The sequence below is a fragment of the Anabrus simplex genome, chromosome 11 (genome assembly GCF_040414725.1).
Source record: "Anabrus simplex isolate iqAnaSimp1 chromosome 11, ASM4041472v1, whole genome shotgun sequence".
NCBI classification, from domain to species: Eukaryota; Metazoa; Arthropoda; class Insecta; order Orthoptera; family Tettigoniidae; genus Anabrus; species Anabrus simplex.
This window is the reverse complement of record NC_090275.1, coordinates 14991226-15009036: the sequence shown is the minus strand read 5'-3', so window position 1 is coordinate 15009036 and position 17811 is coordinate 14991226. Positions and strand designations below refer to the sequence as shown.

Here is a 17811-nt window from a genome sequence, read left to right as displayed (position 1 = left end):
GTGCAGTACGCGCTTACTAGATGAGGTAACCCTCAATACTAACGGAGTACGCGGCTTTGAGGTGCGGCAACCCTCCTACTATGGTGTACGCGGCTTTGAGGTGCGGCAGCCCTCCATACTGCGGAGTACGCGGCTTTAAGATGCGGCAACCCTCCATACTATGGGGTACGCGGCTTTGAGGTGCGGCAACCTTCCTACTATGGAGTACGCGGCTTTGAGGTGCGGCAGCCCTCCATACTGCGGAGTACGCGGCTTTAAGATGCGGCAACCCTCCATACTATGGGGTACGCGGCTTTGAGGTTCGGCAACCCTCCATACTATGGAGTACGCGGCTTTGAGGTGCGGCAACCCTCCATACTATGGAGTACGCGGCTTTGAGGTGCGGCAACCCTCCATACTACGGAGTACGCGGCTTTGAGGTTCGGAAACCCTACATACTACGAAGTACGCGGCTTTGAAATTCAGTAACCTTCCATTATACGGAGTATGCGCCTGCAAGTCCGGCAAGCCTTCATACTGTGGAGTCTGTATAAGAAGCGTGCATCGTACAGTACCGTACGTTTTTCATATTTCTAGTGGACTAGATTAACAACAGAAGCGTACACGAGCGAATAAATGATACCTATGATAAGACATTGCGGACTCAGCTAATTCCCCATCAATTATAATGAAACCGTTAAATATAAACCGATGGGATCAGTGACTCGGACCGCCGGGCTGGCAGTGTTGAGAGAGAGAGCGTCTCGAAGGTAAGAAGTAGCAAGTGATCTAGAAAGAGATGGAGGGGAGAGAGATGTATGGATGACACATTTTAGGAAACAAGGAAAGACTTGAGAATTATCATAAAAAGCCTTTAAAATTAATACAACAAAAACTGCTCTTTTGGTGCACTTAGGACGATACCTGTCATTTCTTTGATTACACCAACTTGGTGATGTCAGGGAAGACTGTTCAAGTAGAATGAACGCGCAACCTGCTTCCAAAGCAACAACTCTTATTCGCGTTCATGACTGAGAAAGTGTGTAGCCAAACATTAGAAATAATTTACATGACGATACGTTGAAACACTTTTTGTTCGAAGTTCTTACAAAATTCAAAGGGGTTGCCTGGAATATTGTAACACCTATCTCGTGTCACATTGAAGCCTTATAAGTTCCCTTCGAAATTTGACTGGAGCATCCTCAAAAATTACAGAAAAGGTTGTCATGAATATGCTTAGTTCATGGAACATACCTTGTATATTTCTAAACCATTGTCGGATTGTTTCAAGGGCTTCGCAGTCACATGGTTTAAAGATGGGTATTCTTCATAATCAATCTCCTGTAATTGTTTTTTGAACAGTGGAATTTCCATCTTAAGAGTACGAATTCTGTCCCTCATAGTAGCAATCAACATACTTTTGTCTTACAAATAAGTATTCAAAAGGTTTGTGTTCTTCCGTCACCACAGCCTAAACGATAGAGACTAATGCGGGGTTGCGCTGGGCAGACACGGGACAGAATCAGGACTCCCTAGGACTCAAACGATGAGTTAAAATTGGCTAGCTCAGACAGCAGAAATCTGACAAGTTTGTTCCCACGTCACTCCAGTGGCAAGCGTATTTGAAGGTGCTCAGATCCGTCAGTGTCGTGTCGGCAGATTATGTAATTGTTGTGGGAGGAAATTATGGTTCCTCGGAAACCATAAAAGTAATTAGTGGAGGTGAAACCAAAAACATATTATTCAACAATATTAGAAGTATTCAAGCTCTTAAGGCTTTTTAAAATTTTGGAATGATCAATGTTTCGTCCTAGTGTGGCAGACGGCTCATCAGTGGGAACATTAAAACTCTTATTGAGATTATTGTTATTTTTATGTTATTATTATTATTATTATTATTATTATTATTAATATTATTATTATTATTGACAGTATATCAGTTTTTTTCCATGTGGTGGCTATCAGGCGAGACGGCCGTTGTATTTTGACATTAACATGTCTTAAAGTTCGGGGGGTCATCCGAAAATTTGTGTGACGGAGTTGTAACCATGGCAACCGTGCAGGCTGTGATGTAAAGTGTTGTTTCCTAGCAACCGTGCAGGTTGTTTCATGGCTGGTTGCTATCTGAAATTAGCAGCCGCTGATGGATGGTCATGACCGGAAGACATACTTGTCATCATTTGATTTTCGCAAAGGGAAAAATGGTTTGCCTTTTTCCTCTCGGTGTTTCTCTCGACATTCCAAGAACCAAGGAAGATATTCACCTCGATCAAAGAGCAAGAAATTCCGGTAGTACCACATAAATTGTCGCTTCATCTTTACAACGTATGTGTTACATGTACATGCAGCTTGCCTCATAACGCATCTTTAACTCGAAACACATGCTGGGACATTTACTTCCTTATTCTTTGTCTGATTCGTTGATGCACCTCAGAATAACTACGATCAGCGCGCAACTTATGAACACATGGGCTGTGAGGACGAGATGTCCTTAATTCATACAGACTATGATTTTAAATGCAGGAAAATAAATATTCGTGGAATGTTCCATGCTGGAGTTGTGCGAAGTCTAGGGCGAGTCGAGCTTGGCGGCTAGTTAATCAAATGAACGTCCAAACACAGTCGTTATGACAGCTGCGTGAAAACTGGCTCCCTGAATTAAGCATGTCGCTCGGTTTGGGCGGTCATATCCAAAGAGGATAGTAGCTTAAACAAAAGAGTCAGCTCCTGAGAAAGACTCGCTAAAACATGGGTGATTAATGCAAACTAACTTGGTTATTAGGAACTGGTGTCCAGCGCGGTCTTTCGTAATATAGCCAGAGTAACATAAATTATAGGAGTTTGATGGGCCGTGTTCCTGATATTTATGCAAAGCTCATAACATAACCGTTGTGCACGGTGGACTATACAGTTCAACTTCTCTAACTCGAACGCCTGTAACTCGAATTTTCTATACCTCGAAGCAACTTTCGTTTCCTGATGGAATTCTATGTAATTCATGTGTTCTCTTACTCGAATTATTCGATATCTCGAAGGATATTTCAAGCCCAAGTATGAATTGTTTTCTGTAACTCGAAGTATTCGCACAACGTTACGCTTACGTGTACTTCATTATCTCTCAATTACTTTTTGTAGGATAAACATAAAGTGAAATCGTCTCCTTATACAAAATTCAAGATACTCTACATGTTAGTCAGAGTGTATTGTTTGACTGGCCGAATGAACTTAGCGACATTGGGTAGCTTAAAATCCTCTTTCAGGCCACTTCGTAACCCCCAGCCGTTGCGTCAGTTCTCGAAAGTTAGGCTGATAAATGCAATAGGTCGTAAGTTACAAGTTGTGAAACCCTAAGGTAGCGCTCTAGTGAGGTCTTTACGAATACAGTATAGCAGTCTTCTTGTCTTGCAGACCCTGCCCCAGTTTCAGAAAATGAAGCCGATAAGACTAATAGGTTACAAGTTACAAGTTGTGAGACCCTAAGGCAGTTCTCCAAACTTAGGCCTATAAGAACAATGTAGCACCATTAGCTCATGGACCACTTCCTTAAAATTAGTCTCATATAGGCTAACCAATGTATAGCAGCCATCTTGCCTCTGGAGCTGCGCGCGGCCGCCATCTTGCACAATAGCGGCCATCTTGCTTCGGGAACCCTAGGATTAAGTAACTGCGCGCGGCCGCCATCTTGCACAATAGGGGCCATCTTGCTTCGGGAACCCTAGGATTAAGTAGCTGCGCGCGGCCGCCATCTTGCACAATAGCGGCCATCTTGCTTCGGGAACCCTAGGATTAAGTAACTGCGCGCGGCCGCCATCTTGCACAATAGCGGCCATCTTGCTTCGGGAACCCTAGGATTAAGTAACTGCGCGCGGCCGTCATCTTGCACAATAGCGGCCATCTTGCTTCGGGAACCCTAGGATTAAGTAACTGCGCGCGGCCGTCATCTTGCACATTAGCCCCTGGGGTGGCAGTCCTCACTTGGCGAGTTGTTAGTAATCTGTTAGAGAATGTTGTAGGAAGCACATGTTTACGGAGGATATTGTATATTTTTCAAAAATTTGAATTTGTAAGTACCTAATCTAAAATGAGAATATTGCTTCTTATGGTAAAATAAAACTTAATATACCGAATAATATTAGAATTTTAGATGTTGAAGAAAATAGAACAGTGTCAAAAATTAGGAAGTAAATAACAGTAGAGCTGATGTTGTTTTTTTGTGCAGCCGAAGTAGTAGGTACTTTTTTCTATACTTGGAATTTTCGATAACTCGGGAGTATTTTCAGCCTCCGCAGGCAGTTCGAGATATCGAACTTCGACTACAATTGTTACACTCTTCAGTAAGTTAGCATTCTAATGTATTACTGCCCAACACTCCGGGCTAGAGAAATCACAAATGATTGAGATCGATTCGTCGAGCAGTACAGAACAGAACTGAATGGTCGCAATGCCAGGACTGAGCTAAAACACGCCCCGAAGTTAAGAACCCCTGGAGATCAAAGAAAATTTCATCTGAGAACAGCGTGGAAGACGTCAACACCAGTGGTGGGGGCATGGCTTCTGAGGGGCCCATGATTTCTTCCTCCGCTTTCTGATCCGATTGTACGAATGTCCCCGGCATGCCCAGGGAGCGGTAGAGAACAGACAGCTAATGTTACAATTACATCAATTATGTGGACAAAAATATCTTTCCACTTACGCTTTTATCTGAAAATTTGTTCTCGATTGTTGTGTTTTTCTTCCTAGTAGAATAAGGTAGTGAAGCGGTTAGTTACTGTCGATGTACCGCCGAACCCCGGTTTCGATTCCTGGTCGGTTCATAAGCAGTTTTGCTGGTCAGAGCGGAAGCTTTGTACCCGAATGACCAGAAGACTGGTCTTGAGCTCGATTTCCGAAAGATCATAGTCGCGAATGGCAAATTACTCTTACCGGGCGAGTTGGCCGTGCGCGTAGAGGCGCGCGGCTGTGAGCTTGCATCCGGGAGATAGTAGGTTCGAATCCCACTATCGGCAGCCCTGAAGATGGTTTTCCGTGGTTTCCCATTTTCACACCAGGCAAATGCTGGGGCTGTACCTTAATTAAGGCCACGGCCGCTTCCTTCCAACTCCTAGGCCTTTCCTATCCCATCGTCGCCGTAAGACCTATCTGTGTCGGTGCGACGTAAAGCCCCTAGCAAAAAAAAAAAATTACTCTTGCTCGGGGAATTAGGGTTAGTAGGCTATTGTCGTACTTCATCCCTCTTCATCTGTATACATACACATGCTAGCACAATAAGCCTAAAACCTCCAGTGCTGTATGAGCATTCTTTAAAGCATAGGTGATGCATACACTACACTACTACCTAGTTTCTTTCACCTCTGCTCTCTACAGAAACCTATAGCTTACTATGTGAATCTCAACTCAACACTCAACTTCCGAGTTCCTATCGGAAACCGGAGTAAGTGGTAAAAAGAACATAATGAGCTTCAACTCACTTATGTCAGAGCGTTCGTGTGGTGTCTCAATGCACTCGGGAAACTGCGGGTTCAAACCCCACGTTGGCTATCTTGAAAATGCCTTTCTCATTTTCATGACCGGGAACGGTACTCTGACGAGAGACGCAGAACTTTTCTTTCCGAAGTTAAGAAAATCTGAGTTAAAAGAAAAACTACGAATAATAAAATCGATGCCTTAAAAAAGTCATACACATTTATTATTATTATTATTATTATTATTATTATTATTATTATTATTATTATTATTATTATTATTATTATTATCGTTGCCTCGTTGCTGTTCATTACAATAACATACAACCTTGTAACTTTCCTTATCAGGAAAGGAGGAGCCCGTTTTCTATTATACGGGGGCGGGGAGCTTCTTAGCGCCGCTACTGGTCCATACAAAACGCAGTAGAGGGGAAGGAGTGGTGGACGACTGCAGATGTGGAAGCTCGGTGAGGTGATCACGGTTCACCATGGACAGTAATTTCGAATAATAATAAGAAGAAATATTGAAAGTAAACAAAAATTACGAAAATAATTTCATTTAATACCTCTCGTAGATCACTAATATTTAGACTAATTTAAACTCCTGAGGCTTCCACTAGTTATGGAAGTTAAGATACCTCTCTGTTTTCACCTCATACTTATCCACATCCCCCTCATAATATTCTCCGTACCGAGCTCGATAGCTGCAGTCGCTTAAGTGCGGCCAGTATCCAGTATTCGGGAGATAGTAGGTTCGAACCCCACTGTCGGCAGCCCTGAAGATGGTTTTCCGTGGTTTCCCATTTTCACACAAGGCAAATGCCGGGGCTGTACCTTAATTAAGGCCACGGCCGCTTCCTTCCCACTCCCAGTCGTTCCCTGTCCCATCGTCGCCATAAGACCTGTCTGTGTCGGTGCGACGTAAAGCAACTAGCAAAAAAAAAAAAAAAAAAAAAAAAAAAGAAAAAATCTCCGTCGTTTCTTTCTCTATTGTTCAGTCACATTTTACTTTAAAATTACATCAATTTTACTATCCCACAGTAGCGTAATGTGTCCTCTGCCCGTATCAAGGAACCCACCTGCTCGGTACTTTCAGGGGTGTCCACGTTCCGTACAAAAAAGATATTGCCCTAGAGATCATAAGTCGATTATATTGGTCGATTTCTCGATCAGGAAGCCTTTTGGTATACAGAGTTTTGTAAACTGGAACACTGTCAAAGTATTCCAGTCCGTTTCTAGTCTCGAATGCCTCATGTCTTCTTCAAATAAACAGCTCTGTGACACTTGGTGACAACGTCATCTCGAGCATAAATACAGCGAGAATAATTCCTTTAATGTTCGAAGAAACGAAAACAAACAAGACTCTTTTGCCTTGAGCTCGCCAGAGTGGGAACTCGTCTCAGTGATCGTGATTGTTGTTGACAACAACACGCATGTCCCTATGTAGCAGAGAGAGATCTATATTAACCGATCTATGTTAAAGATGTGCTGTAAGATATTTACACAATAAATATACGTAAGGTAAGGTAAGGGTTTTTCTGCCCAAAGGCAGGTCCGAACCTCCGCAGAGGTGCTCCTGAGGCGGAGTTTACGTACGGTAGGGTGGCCAGTTCCTTTCCGCTCCTCCATTCCCTTACCCCGCACCAACACCGCGTGGCAACCCATCCAACTCCTGACCACGCCCAATGATGCTTAACTTCGGAGATCTCACGGGATCCGGTGTTTCAACACGGCTACGGCCGTTGGCTGAAAAATATAGGTGATATAATTTTCTGCCATTCTAGGCCGTGGTAGTACGGCCATAATAGCTCTCAAAATTTCACAAGAAACTGCGTTCGGCATTCTCAAGACGTGTATACTGCCAACCAGGAAATCTGCTAGTAACACTAATCGTACGGCCTCAGCTACCGTGTGCACACATTTCAATGACGTTCGTTTAACTCTTGGCCTGACGGACGGCACAGTAAACCGAACTCCTCCTGGTCGTCTATGGCTGAGTGTAATTAATTTAGTCGGAAAAAACTACAAATGTGTCACTAGAAATCTTTTACGATATGAAATGTCGAATGGATTTTTCTCCGCCCTTCAGAAATCCAACTACCTCTGCTCGGTATTTTCTAAATAACGCTATTGTCACATCATACATGATTGCCTTCAAATCGAACTAGAGACCTTAGTTTTTGAAATTGAAAAATGTGGCAAACAAACCTTTTAATAAAGGATCATCAATCTATTTACTGAAATATTTGAAATGAACATCGCATAATAATTGTGGAAGAAGTTCATTTTTAAATATTGCTCTTTTTAAGGTGTTTTTTCGTGAATATCATTTGCAGCGGATATGATTCCAAAATTTTCTTTTTCCGTTTGATAGAGCTCTCTAAAAGACGTGTTTTGACACCTTCACCATTTCTCTACGTTCAATACTTTATTCACAACTGAGTGAAATAGCTTAACTGTACGCCCTTCCTAAAACGGGTCCCTCTATTGTGCGATCTACGAAACATCTTCATTGTTAACAGTTGTAATATCTGTAGCCGTCTCTTTTCAGTCTCGACTAACGTAACTCTTCAGTCTCCCGAAACTAATTTTGAGAGACACACGGTAACAGAATAATGCCTGAAAAAGAAACAACTGAATTAAAATAGAACGACATGTTCTAGAGCTCAACATTCGTGTCAAGGATCAACAAAATGGAAATGGCTTACCATCTAACCAAAGACACCTTCAAGGCCAAACTCAGGCAGTACTGAAGCATTATTCGACTGCAGGCGCTGTATGCCTACCGATGAATAAGAAAGGCCTGGCAGAAGAACTGGAAGCCAAAGGGAGGAAGATTTTGGGCCCGGTCGAAGAGCAAGGAGAGGACATAAGACTGTATCTGCACGTGGAGAAGATGACGGACACCATACGCAAAAGGAGAATCTCTCTCTATGGCCACGTGACACGAATGATCTCCAGTCGAATCTGTGCTTACTTTGCGGGAAAGAAACCCAAAGGGATCTGCTTTATAGAGGTGGAAAAAGACCTGCAAGAACTGGGGATCTCACAAAAGGACATCTTGGAACGTTTGTCTTTGAAGAAGAAGCTTGAAGAAGTACAGAGTTTTCAGCCAAAATCTAAAATGAAAACCGGCAAGAAGTGGACTGAAGAACGGTGGGAACATTGGCAAATGTGAAATATAGTAGGAGAAAGCAGTTGAAATAGCGCGGTGCATAGAAGACCGACATGTGAAGCAGAAGAAGAAGAAGACTGAGAAGAAGAACGGTATATTTCGTTCTTGAAGGAACATCATCAGATCCTACAAAATCACACTCAAATATTTAGAAATAAATATTCTGGCTTAACAGGAAATTACCGGTATAATAGGCACTCCGTCCGCCTCTGTGGTGTAGTGGTTAGCGTGATTAGCTGCCACCCCCAGAGGTCCGGGTTCGATTCCCGGCTCTGCCACGAAATTTGAAAAGTGGTACGAGGGCTGGAACGGGGTCCACTCAGCCTCGGGAGGTCAGCTGAGTAGAGGTGGGTTCGATTCCCATCTCAGCCATCCTGGAAGTGGTTTTCCGTGGTTTCCCACTTCTCCTCCAGGCAAATGCCGGCATGGTACCTCACTTAAGGCCACGGCCGCTTCCTTCCCTCTTCCTTGCCTGTCTCATCCAATCTTCCTATTCCTCCACAAAGTCCCTGCTCAGCATAGCAGGTGAGGCCGCCTGGGCGAGGTACTGGCCATTCTCCCCAGTTGTATCCCCCGACCCAAAGTCTGAAGCTCCAGGACACTGCCCTTGAGGCGGTGCTATCCCTCGCTGAGTCCGAGGGAAAAGCCAACCCTGGAGGGTAAGCAGATTAAGATAGAAGATAATAGCCACTCCATTAGATGCTAATTAAAAACCCTTGTACAGTCTACAAAATAACTCTACGAGGATAATAAAGAAAATCCACAGCCTATTTCCAGTCATTCGTCCGGGTCAAGAATGTAATGAATGAAGCCTACATCTAGCGGCGAGCATAGGAACTTTGCCGGCTGCCGAAGCCTGCCGCTCTCCTCCGGTGCAATGATTAGTGAATGACAGATGAAATGAATTGATATTGGAGAGTATTGCTGGAATGAAAGATGACAAGGAAAACCCGAGTACTCGGAGAAAAACCTGTCCCGCCTCCGCTTTGTCCAGCACAAATTTCACATGGAGTGACCGGGATTTGAACCACGGAACGCAGTGGTGAGAGGCCGGCGCGCTGCCACCTGAGCCACGGAGGCCACAACTCGCAACTCAGTCTCCTACTTAAGCGTCCACTTCCTTGTGCCAGGCTCCTCACTTCTATCCATCCTATCCGACCTCTCTTGGTCAACCCTTCCTCTTTTCCTACCCTCACGGTATTGCAGCATTCGAGGCGTAGACAGTCTTTAATTTTCACGCACATCATGAACCTTCTCTTTCGTTAATCGATACCTTAATTTTTCGAAGTGTCCAATCCCTTCCCATTTTTCTCTCTGATTAGTGTTAATAGAGTATGGTTGCCCTCTTAAAACAGTAATCTAAACCACCAGTTCCAGTGGGAAATGGCAGCGAGGTCGACATAGTTCTCTCACGCATGCGTACAAGTACAGTTTTTAAACAGGCTTTCCTAGCCTGCATCATTCCAGGTCTAAAAGGGCTTACGCAATACAGACTCCATGGCCCAGGCAACAGCGTGCTGGGCTCTCACCGCAGGATTCCGTCACTCCCTGTGAGATTTGTGCTGGACAAAGCAGAGGCGGGACAGGTTTTTCTCCGGGTAATCCGGTTTTCCCTGTCATCTTTTATTCCAGCGACACTCTCCAACATCATTTAATTTCATCTGCCATTCACTAACCATTGCCAAAGAGGAGAACGTCAGGCTTCGGCAGCCGGCACAATTCCTATCCTCGCCGTTGGATGGGGTCTTCATTCATTCCATTCCTGACCCAGGCAAGTGAATGGACACAGGGTGTTGATTTTTATTCTCATAGGGCATATGTAAACCTACTCAAGTCAGCTCCAGTGGTTGAGAATAAAATGCTGAACATATTTGTCCCATTTCGCTTTTACGGCCAGGCATCAAACATGTTATTGAGTGAACTACAGCTCATACATAGGGAGCGGTCACTTCTGCTGTATACCTTGAATGAAGTAACTACTGGGTCGGTAGATCCAGAGTGGGTCTCGGCCCACAAGTGGCTCTGCACTCTGACCGGCCAACCGAGCAGAGGAGGGGTGGCCACGGCTCTAGCGTGGCTCTACGCCTCTGCATTCGCGACATGAGACAGGGATGGACCTCACGGCTGTCCTGAGAATGGTATTCCGTGGTTTTCCATTCTCCTGCACTAAGGCGAATACCGGGACAGTTCCTACTATAGGCCACGGCCTCCAACCCTCTAACCTTCTCCGTGCATCTCCTCTGTAAAAAATCTCCTGGACTGAGAGACGGCCTCACCGTCTAAGAGGCCCGCCTCCCCCTTCAGGGAAGGAATGAAAACGAGTAGTAACTGCTGACAAGCACAAATGTGTGGGTGCATTTTTCGGCATGTTGGTAATTATATTTTAAAACAAACATCCATTTAGGATATCTTTGAACATTTCAGATAATTTTTCATGTATCGACAAGATTTTTTTTCTGATTTCAGAACCTCCATGGACCAAAGGACTTCGACAATACAGCCTGCTACTACTGCTTCCTCAAGACTTCTGCTATTCTTATTGGAGTGTTGGGGTCGGTAAGTGTGACTTAATAATTATTATAACATGGGCTGAGTAGTTCATACGGTAGAGCGCTGTCTGTCCTTCTGAGCCGAACTTGCCAGGTTCGATCCTCGCTCAATCTGATGGTTTTTTTAACGACTTGTTTTACGTCGCACTGACACAGATAGGTCTTATGGCGATGATTGCACAGGAAAGGCCTAGGAGTGGGAAGAAAGCGGCCGTGGTCTTAAATAAGTTACAGCTCCAGCACTCGCCTGGTGTGAAAATGCGAAACCACGGAAAACCATCTTATGGCTGGCGACAGTGGGGTTCGAAGCCACTATCTTCCGGTTGCAAGCTCACAGCTGCGCGCCCCTAACCGCACGGCCAACTCGCCCGATAATCTGATGGCATTTGGTGTTCAAATACGTCAGCCTCGTGTCGTTAGATTTGCTGGCACAGAACATAACACCTGCGGGACTAAATTCCGGCACGTCGGCGTCTCAGGAAGATAACATAAAATGTAGTTGAAGTTTACACAAGGAGGTAAAAGTAAGTACTTAGAAGTGCAGAACCAGTCGAGAAAAGCATATGGGTTAGTACTAACAAACATACCACGTTGTGAATTTGTATTATAGCGATCTATTTTATTTGATGCATGCATTAGATTTTCCTCGTTACAACTATTCATCTATTAATACATTACATTTTACACTTAAAGCTAATAGTGTTTATTTCCATTTCACAAATATAATTCTAGGAAAAACATGAATCCTACCCTTCATCAGTTTCGTTTATGCCGGGCTGAGTGGCTCAGACGGTTAAGGCGCTGGCCTTCTAACCCCAACTTGGCAGGTTCGATCCTGGCTCAGTCCGGTGGTATTTGAAGGTGCTCAAATACGACAGCCCCGTGTCGGTAGATTTACTGGCTCGTAAAAGAACTCCTGCGGGACTAAATTCCGGCACCTCGGCGTCTCCGAAGACCTTAAAAGTAGTTAGTGGGACGTAAAACAAATAACATTATTATTATTATTATTAGTTTCGTTTGTGCTTATTTATTCTCATATTTTAATTTGCCATAAAGATTTTAAAGTACAGGTTCTGTTCTTCTCGGTGCAGTCCAATATTTATCGAATCGTTTTACAGTTATTGTATGGCCTTCTTTCTCTCTATTTACCACGAACCTACTATGCTGGGGTTGCAGGGGGAGAGGTGATACTCCCACGTGGTGCGTCCCAGGTGGCGGAAGGGGGGCCCTAACCGGCTTGTCGGCGGACTTGAGCGAAATAAAATAGCTCTCGCGGACCAAACACACATCCCCCTGTGGGTGGGGGGCGCAGGCGAAAAGTACACCCACGGTATCCCATGCCTGTCTTAAAAGGCGACTAAAAGGGGTGACCAAGGGATGATCGAATTAGAACCATGAAACTACTTCTAATTAGTGCCACCACGCGGGGAACACCTTAGGTCGCCTATACTTCCGCGTAGTACCACTATATTAGGTACACAATAGGTTTGTGATTAGTAGCGACAGTGTGTGAATCAGGGTGATTAGTACCACTATATGAGCGACACCATGCGCCTGCCTTGCCTGTGATTACCATTATGTGAGGAACACCACGGAACAGTACGAATCCCTGTGGTTAGTACACTTATGCGAGGAACACCATACGTTTTCGTTGCCTGTAAATGGCGCCGCAACGTGAGAAATACCAAATGTCTGTGTTACATGTGCGCATTACATCACCTGTGAGTAGTACCATAATGTGTGGAATACCGCGAGTCTGCGCTACTTTTGATTAGTACCGCAACATGACAAACACCATGGTTCTACTTTCCTAGCGATAAGTACCATTATGAGGGGCCAATGACCTGGATTTTGGACCCCTTTCGACTACAAGCATCATCGATTCGGTATTGTGCTTTAGAAGCAGTCCCTTGGTCAGTAATACTATTGTTTATGATAGTTTCTGGGAATGTGGGACATTGCGGGTCGGATCCACTGATTGTTTTAACTTCATATCCATCCATTCATTCATCGTCATCACATTTTGAATTCTGGTCAGTGGAGGATTTTAGAAATTTAAATTGTCATTACATTTCCTACCATTAGGGGCCGATGACCTAGATGTTGGGCCCCTTTAAACAAAGCATCATCATCATCATCATCATCATCATCATCATCATCATTCTATTCACCACCCAGATACTTAACGCTAAGTAAGTCAGTCTCCCTACATGCTCTCAACAGATGAGCTTCCTCATTTTCGACATTTTTCTCTCTATCTTTTCTTTTGCAATTTGCTTTACGGCACACCGACGCAGATAGGAAAGAACTAGGAGATGGAAAGAAGCGGCCGTGGCCTTTGTTAAAGTACATCTCGCCATAGGAGGGGTTATGGGCGCGCAGCTGTGAGATAGTGGGTTCGAGCCCCACTGTCGGTAGTCCTGAAGACGGTTTTCCGTGCTTTCTCATTTTCACACTAGGCAAATGCTTAGACTGTACGTTAATTAAGGTCACGGTCACTTAGTTCGGACGCCTAGGCCTTTCCTATCCCATCGTCGCCATAAGATCTATCTGTGTCGGTGCGAAATAAAGTAAGTAGTATTTTTTTAAACCTCCTGGAACGCTGTGCTTGTACTTCCATCCTCGTCCCTAAGGTCAGGGCTAAACCTCGCTACTTCACGATGGATGCCCGCGAGCTCGCTGCTGTTACACAGTTTCTCTCCTGCACATAAAATATTCCACTCGCTCCACTTACAGAGTTATTTATTATTGTTTGTATGTTGTGGTCCGCCGTTATCGCTTGACCTGCGCTTCTACTGGGCAGCTTGCAGCAGGTCCACACAGTGTGGGCGTAACGAGTGGGTTATTACACTATCAGATTTAGAAAAAAACTTTGTGATCTTCTGCGGCTGACGGCGGTAAAATACGTCCGCGTTATCTCGTACTTGTGGTGAGGTGGTTGTGTCATGGTGATTATTATTTTAAGATAAAAACCATTCAATCACCACTGATCTGCATTTAGGGCAGTCGCCCAGGTGGCAGATACGCTATCTGTTGTTTCCTAGCCTTTTCTTAAATGATTCCAAAGAAATTGGAAATTTATTGAACATCTCCCTTGGTAAATCATTCCAGTCTCTAACTCCCCTTCCTATAAATGAATATTTGCCCTAAATTGTCCTCTTAAATTCCAACTTTATCTTCATATTTTGATCTTTCCTTCTTTTAAAGACATCATTCAAACATATTTGTCTACTGATGTCATGATGTCATTCCACGCCGTCTCTCCACTGACAGCTTGGATCATACCACTTAGTCGAGCAGCTCGTCTCCTTTCTCCCAAGTCTTCCCAGTTCAAACTTGCAACATTTTTGTAACGCTACTCTTTTGTCGGAAATCATCCAGAACAAATCGAGATGCTTTTCTTTGGATTTTTTCCACTTCTTGAATCAAGTAATCCTGGTGAGGGTCCCATACACTGGAACCATACTCTAGTTGGGGTCTCTCCTTTACATCCTTACTACAACCCCTAAATACCCTCACAACCGTGTGCAGAGATCTGTATCCTTTATTTACAATCCCATTAATGTGAATACCCCAATCAAGATCCTTTTTTATATTAACACCTAGGTACTTACAATGATCCCCAAAGAGAACTTTCACCCCATCAACGCAGTAATTAAAACTGAGAGGACTTTTCCTATTTGTGAAACTCACGACCTGACTTTTAACCCCGTTTATCATCATACCATTGCCTACTGTCCATCTCACAACATTATCAAGGTCACGTTGCAGTTGCTCACAATCTTGTAACTTATTTATTACTCTATACAGAATAACATCGTCTGTTAAAATTACAATTGGAAAAGCATTCTATTTTAAAAACTAATCAGAAGGAGAAAGGAAGACAATTACCCTTCAAAGAAGGAAGGTAAGGACCAAGAAGGGCGTGAAAAGGAAAGCAGTACGATTTGTTGTGGGTGATTGTAGACAAAATAATAAAAACTTTGCGAACTTTGGGCTGGGAATACTTATAAGTAGGGAGCGGATTTTTATGTGCTAAAAATGTGAAAAATATTTATTTTTTATGTGCTGAAAAACTTCAAAATATGTGATAAAAATTGAAATAATTTTCCTTTAAATATCACATAACTACTCGCGCTCAAGAAGTAAATAAGTATAATGTTTTGTATTAGAATATGGTGCTACCAAACGTGCTCCTTAAGGCAAAATGGTGTCTATGTATGGAAACGTGCTGTATGGTATATTAATTTTTGATATGCCAGAGTAGATATTATGAATGGTTATTTTTTTGAAGGTAATGTTTTGTTTAAATATGGCAAAAGCAACCTATCATCTTTGAAAAAATAGTACCAGTTCGGACTCACCCATCACACGCTGGAATATTAGTTGCTAGAAGTAGTCTCAGAATTGCAGTGAACAACAAAGGTCATCTCCAAATTGTCCATCACAAATGCATGCCGATTATCTCTAAAGAACGCCTTATACTGCGAAAACGATCGCTCCACATCACAGGAAGTCAGACGAGCATAGTTAAAGAGAGGAATATCACCAACAATAACGCCATCAATTTCGCCAACATGAGCACCCTCTAATACATTAGAAATTTGGCACATTGTTGAAATCCTCTGTTTTTCTTGAACACATTTTGATATTTGACCTTTAAAAGTCCCTGTACCTGCGAAGGCGGGAGTGAATCTAATTTATTTTCAACAGCGCGCACTTCCTTCACTGTTTCGGACAACAGGTTAGTGGATTTTGCAAGTATGTCTATAGTTTTACACAAGAAGCTTAGATTGGCAGATATAAACGCCAAATCATTTTTCAAAGAGCTGTCTTTTAGTATCTTTTGAAGAATCTGAATTGACGACGCGTCGTTTTTATCTAGCACATTCACAAAGGATGCAAAACTTTCGAAATTGTCTGCGTAGTATACCACAGCGCTAAGCCAGGTACCCCACCGGGTAACAATAGGCAGAGGAGGAAGCGCAAGATCCGGGTTCTTCTCTTTAAAGAGATCGATTCTTGAGGGTGCTTTTACGAAGACTTTTTTGCCATTAGACACTAATTTATTCACTTGAGGATACTGAGCCTGCACAGTTTCACATAACCTGTGTAGAGCATGACAACGCAAGTTACGTGTATCATTTTCGGAAAGCTCACAGAAAGGCCTTCCGCTGCCTTTTTCATGTAAGCTGCACTGTCTGTAAGGAAAAGCAATACATCGTCGTATTTTATACCTTTTGGCCAAAGTAAGTGCATGGCTTCATTGAATAACCTAGCTACAGTGACATGGTTTGCAGCAAGCATTTCTTTACACGCTAGCAAATAAGAATGTTCGCAAGCAGTTTTGTCATTCTTCAACACACCAACTACAACATTTCCTACTTTTCTGCCACTTGAATCAGTGGTTTCGTCAATGCTCACCCACAGTTTTTCGCTATCACATACTGCCCGAATTCTCTGTAAAGTTTCTTCGTAACATTTTGGGAGATAGTTTTTCCTTAATGTGGATTCGTCTGGAGGTTCAAAATTAATGCACTTTGTTAGGAAATTTCTCAGTCTCGGATTATTTATTTTACCAAGAGGAATGTCGGCGCAAACAAATGCTCTGCACACATCTAAATAATACTGGGAATATTTAGATGGGCCTGCATTTGAAGTAGCTGGTTCAGCTATTAGTAATTGTCGCGAACGCACACGCGAAGCAGCCGCAGTATGCTTATTTCCAGACAAATGCTGGATTACTTGAGAACGTTGATTTGCACGTACTGTTTTACCACACGGTTGGCAAAATAATGCTTTTCGATCGGTAGTGAAAATGCTTTTAAATTCCACTACATATTGTTGAAGACGCAACCTTGTACTCGTCTTCTCTTTTGGCATTATTTTGCAGGTTACGACACACGCATTTACGGTGAATCACTGTTTCAATAAAAAGAATAGCAGCGGACACTGAAGGAAATATTTCTTATAAATTCATACAAAATCACACGACCACGGGAATGATATATGGACCCGAACAGCTAACCTTACTCTTAGGAGTGATGAAATTCCACTACCTAATGGTGGGGCAATATTCTTCCGAGTCTACCATGTCGTAACGTAATTACGTCACCTTATCTCTCTGTGATTGCCTTTCGCTGATATTCTATAAACAAAACCCGAGAGGGCTGACTCATGACATCATGCAAGGAAACATCTTGTGCAGCAAATCAAATCACTGTCTAAATGTAACGACGTAGCCAGTGACCAGCAAATTTTAGAACTTATGGAGGGAAGTCCATAAATAGCCGAAACATTCAGATACATTATGTTAAATACACTGTTAAAAACAATACCGTAATCGTAGAATGAAAACATGAGCATTGTTTTATAACACAGAAGCATTTTAAATTTTATTGATCAACAAATATTGCCGATTTATGTGCTTATTATAGATTTTTAAAAATATGTATTTACGTTTAAAAATGTGAAAACATGTGTTTTATGTGAAATAAGATTCAGTTTTTACACTTGGGGATGCACAATAGGAATAATGAACTTCGTAACTTGCGTTAAAACTTACGCAAAAAAAAATGTAATTACGTAAAAATCCGCTCCCTACTTATAAGCGATCTGTCAGTGGTGTGACACTAGTAGAGGAATA

General features: G+C 43.0%; 1 protein-coding gene across 1 annotated transcript in view; it reads left to right on the top strand.

The window, feature by feature from the left end:
- LOC136883292 (uncharacterized) overlaps positions 1-17811 on the top strand; it is a 103404-nt gene that overhangs the window by 59291 nt on the left and 26302 nt on the right. The window contains exon 2 of the mRNA XM_067155526.2: positions 11083-11172. Coding sequence (XP_067011627.1) covers positions 11083-11172 — 90 coding nt within the window. The remainder of the gene's footprint in view (positions 1-11082; positions 11173-17811) is intronic.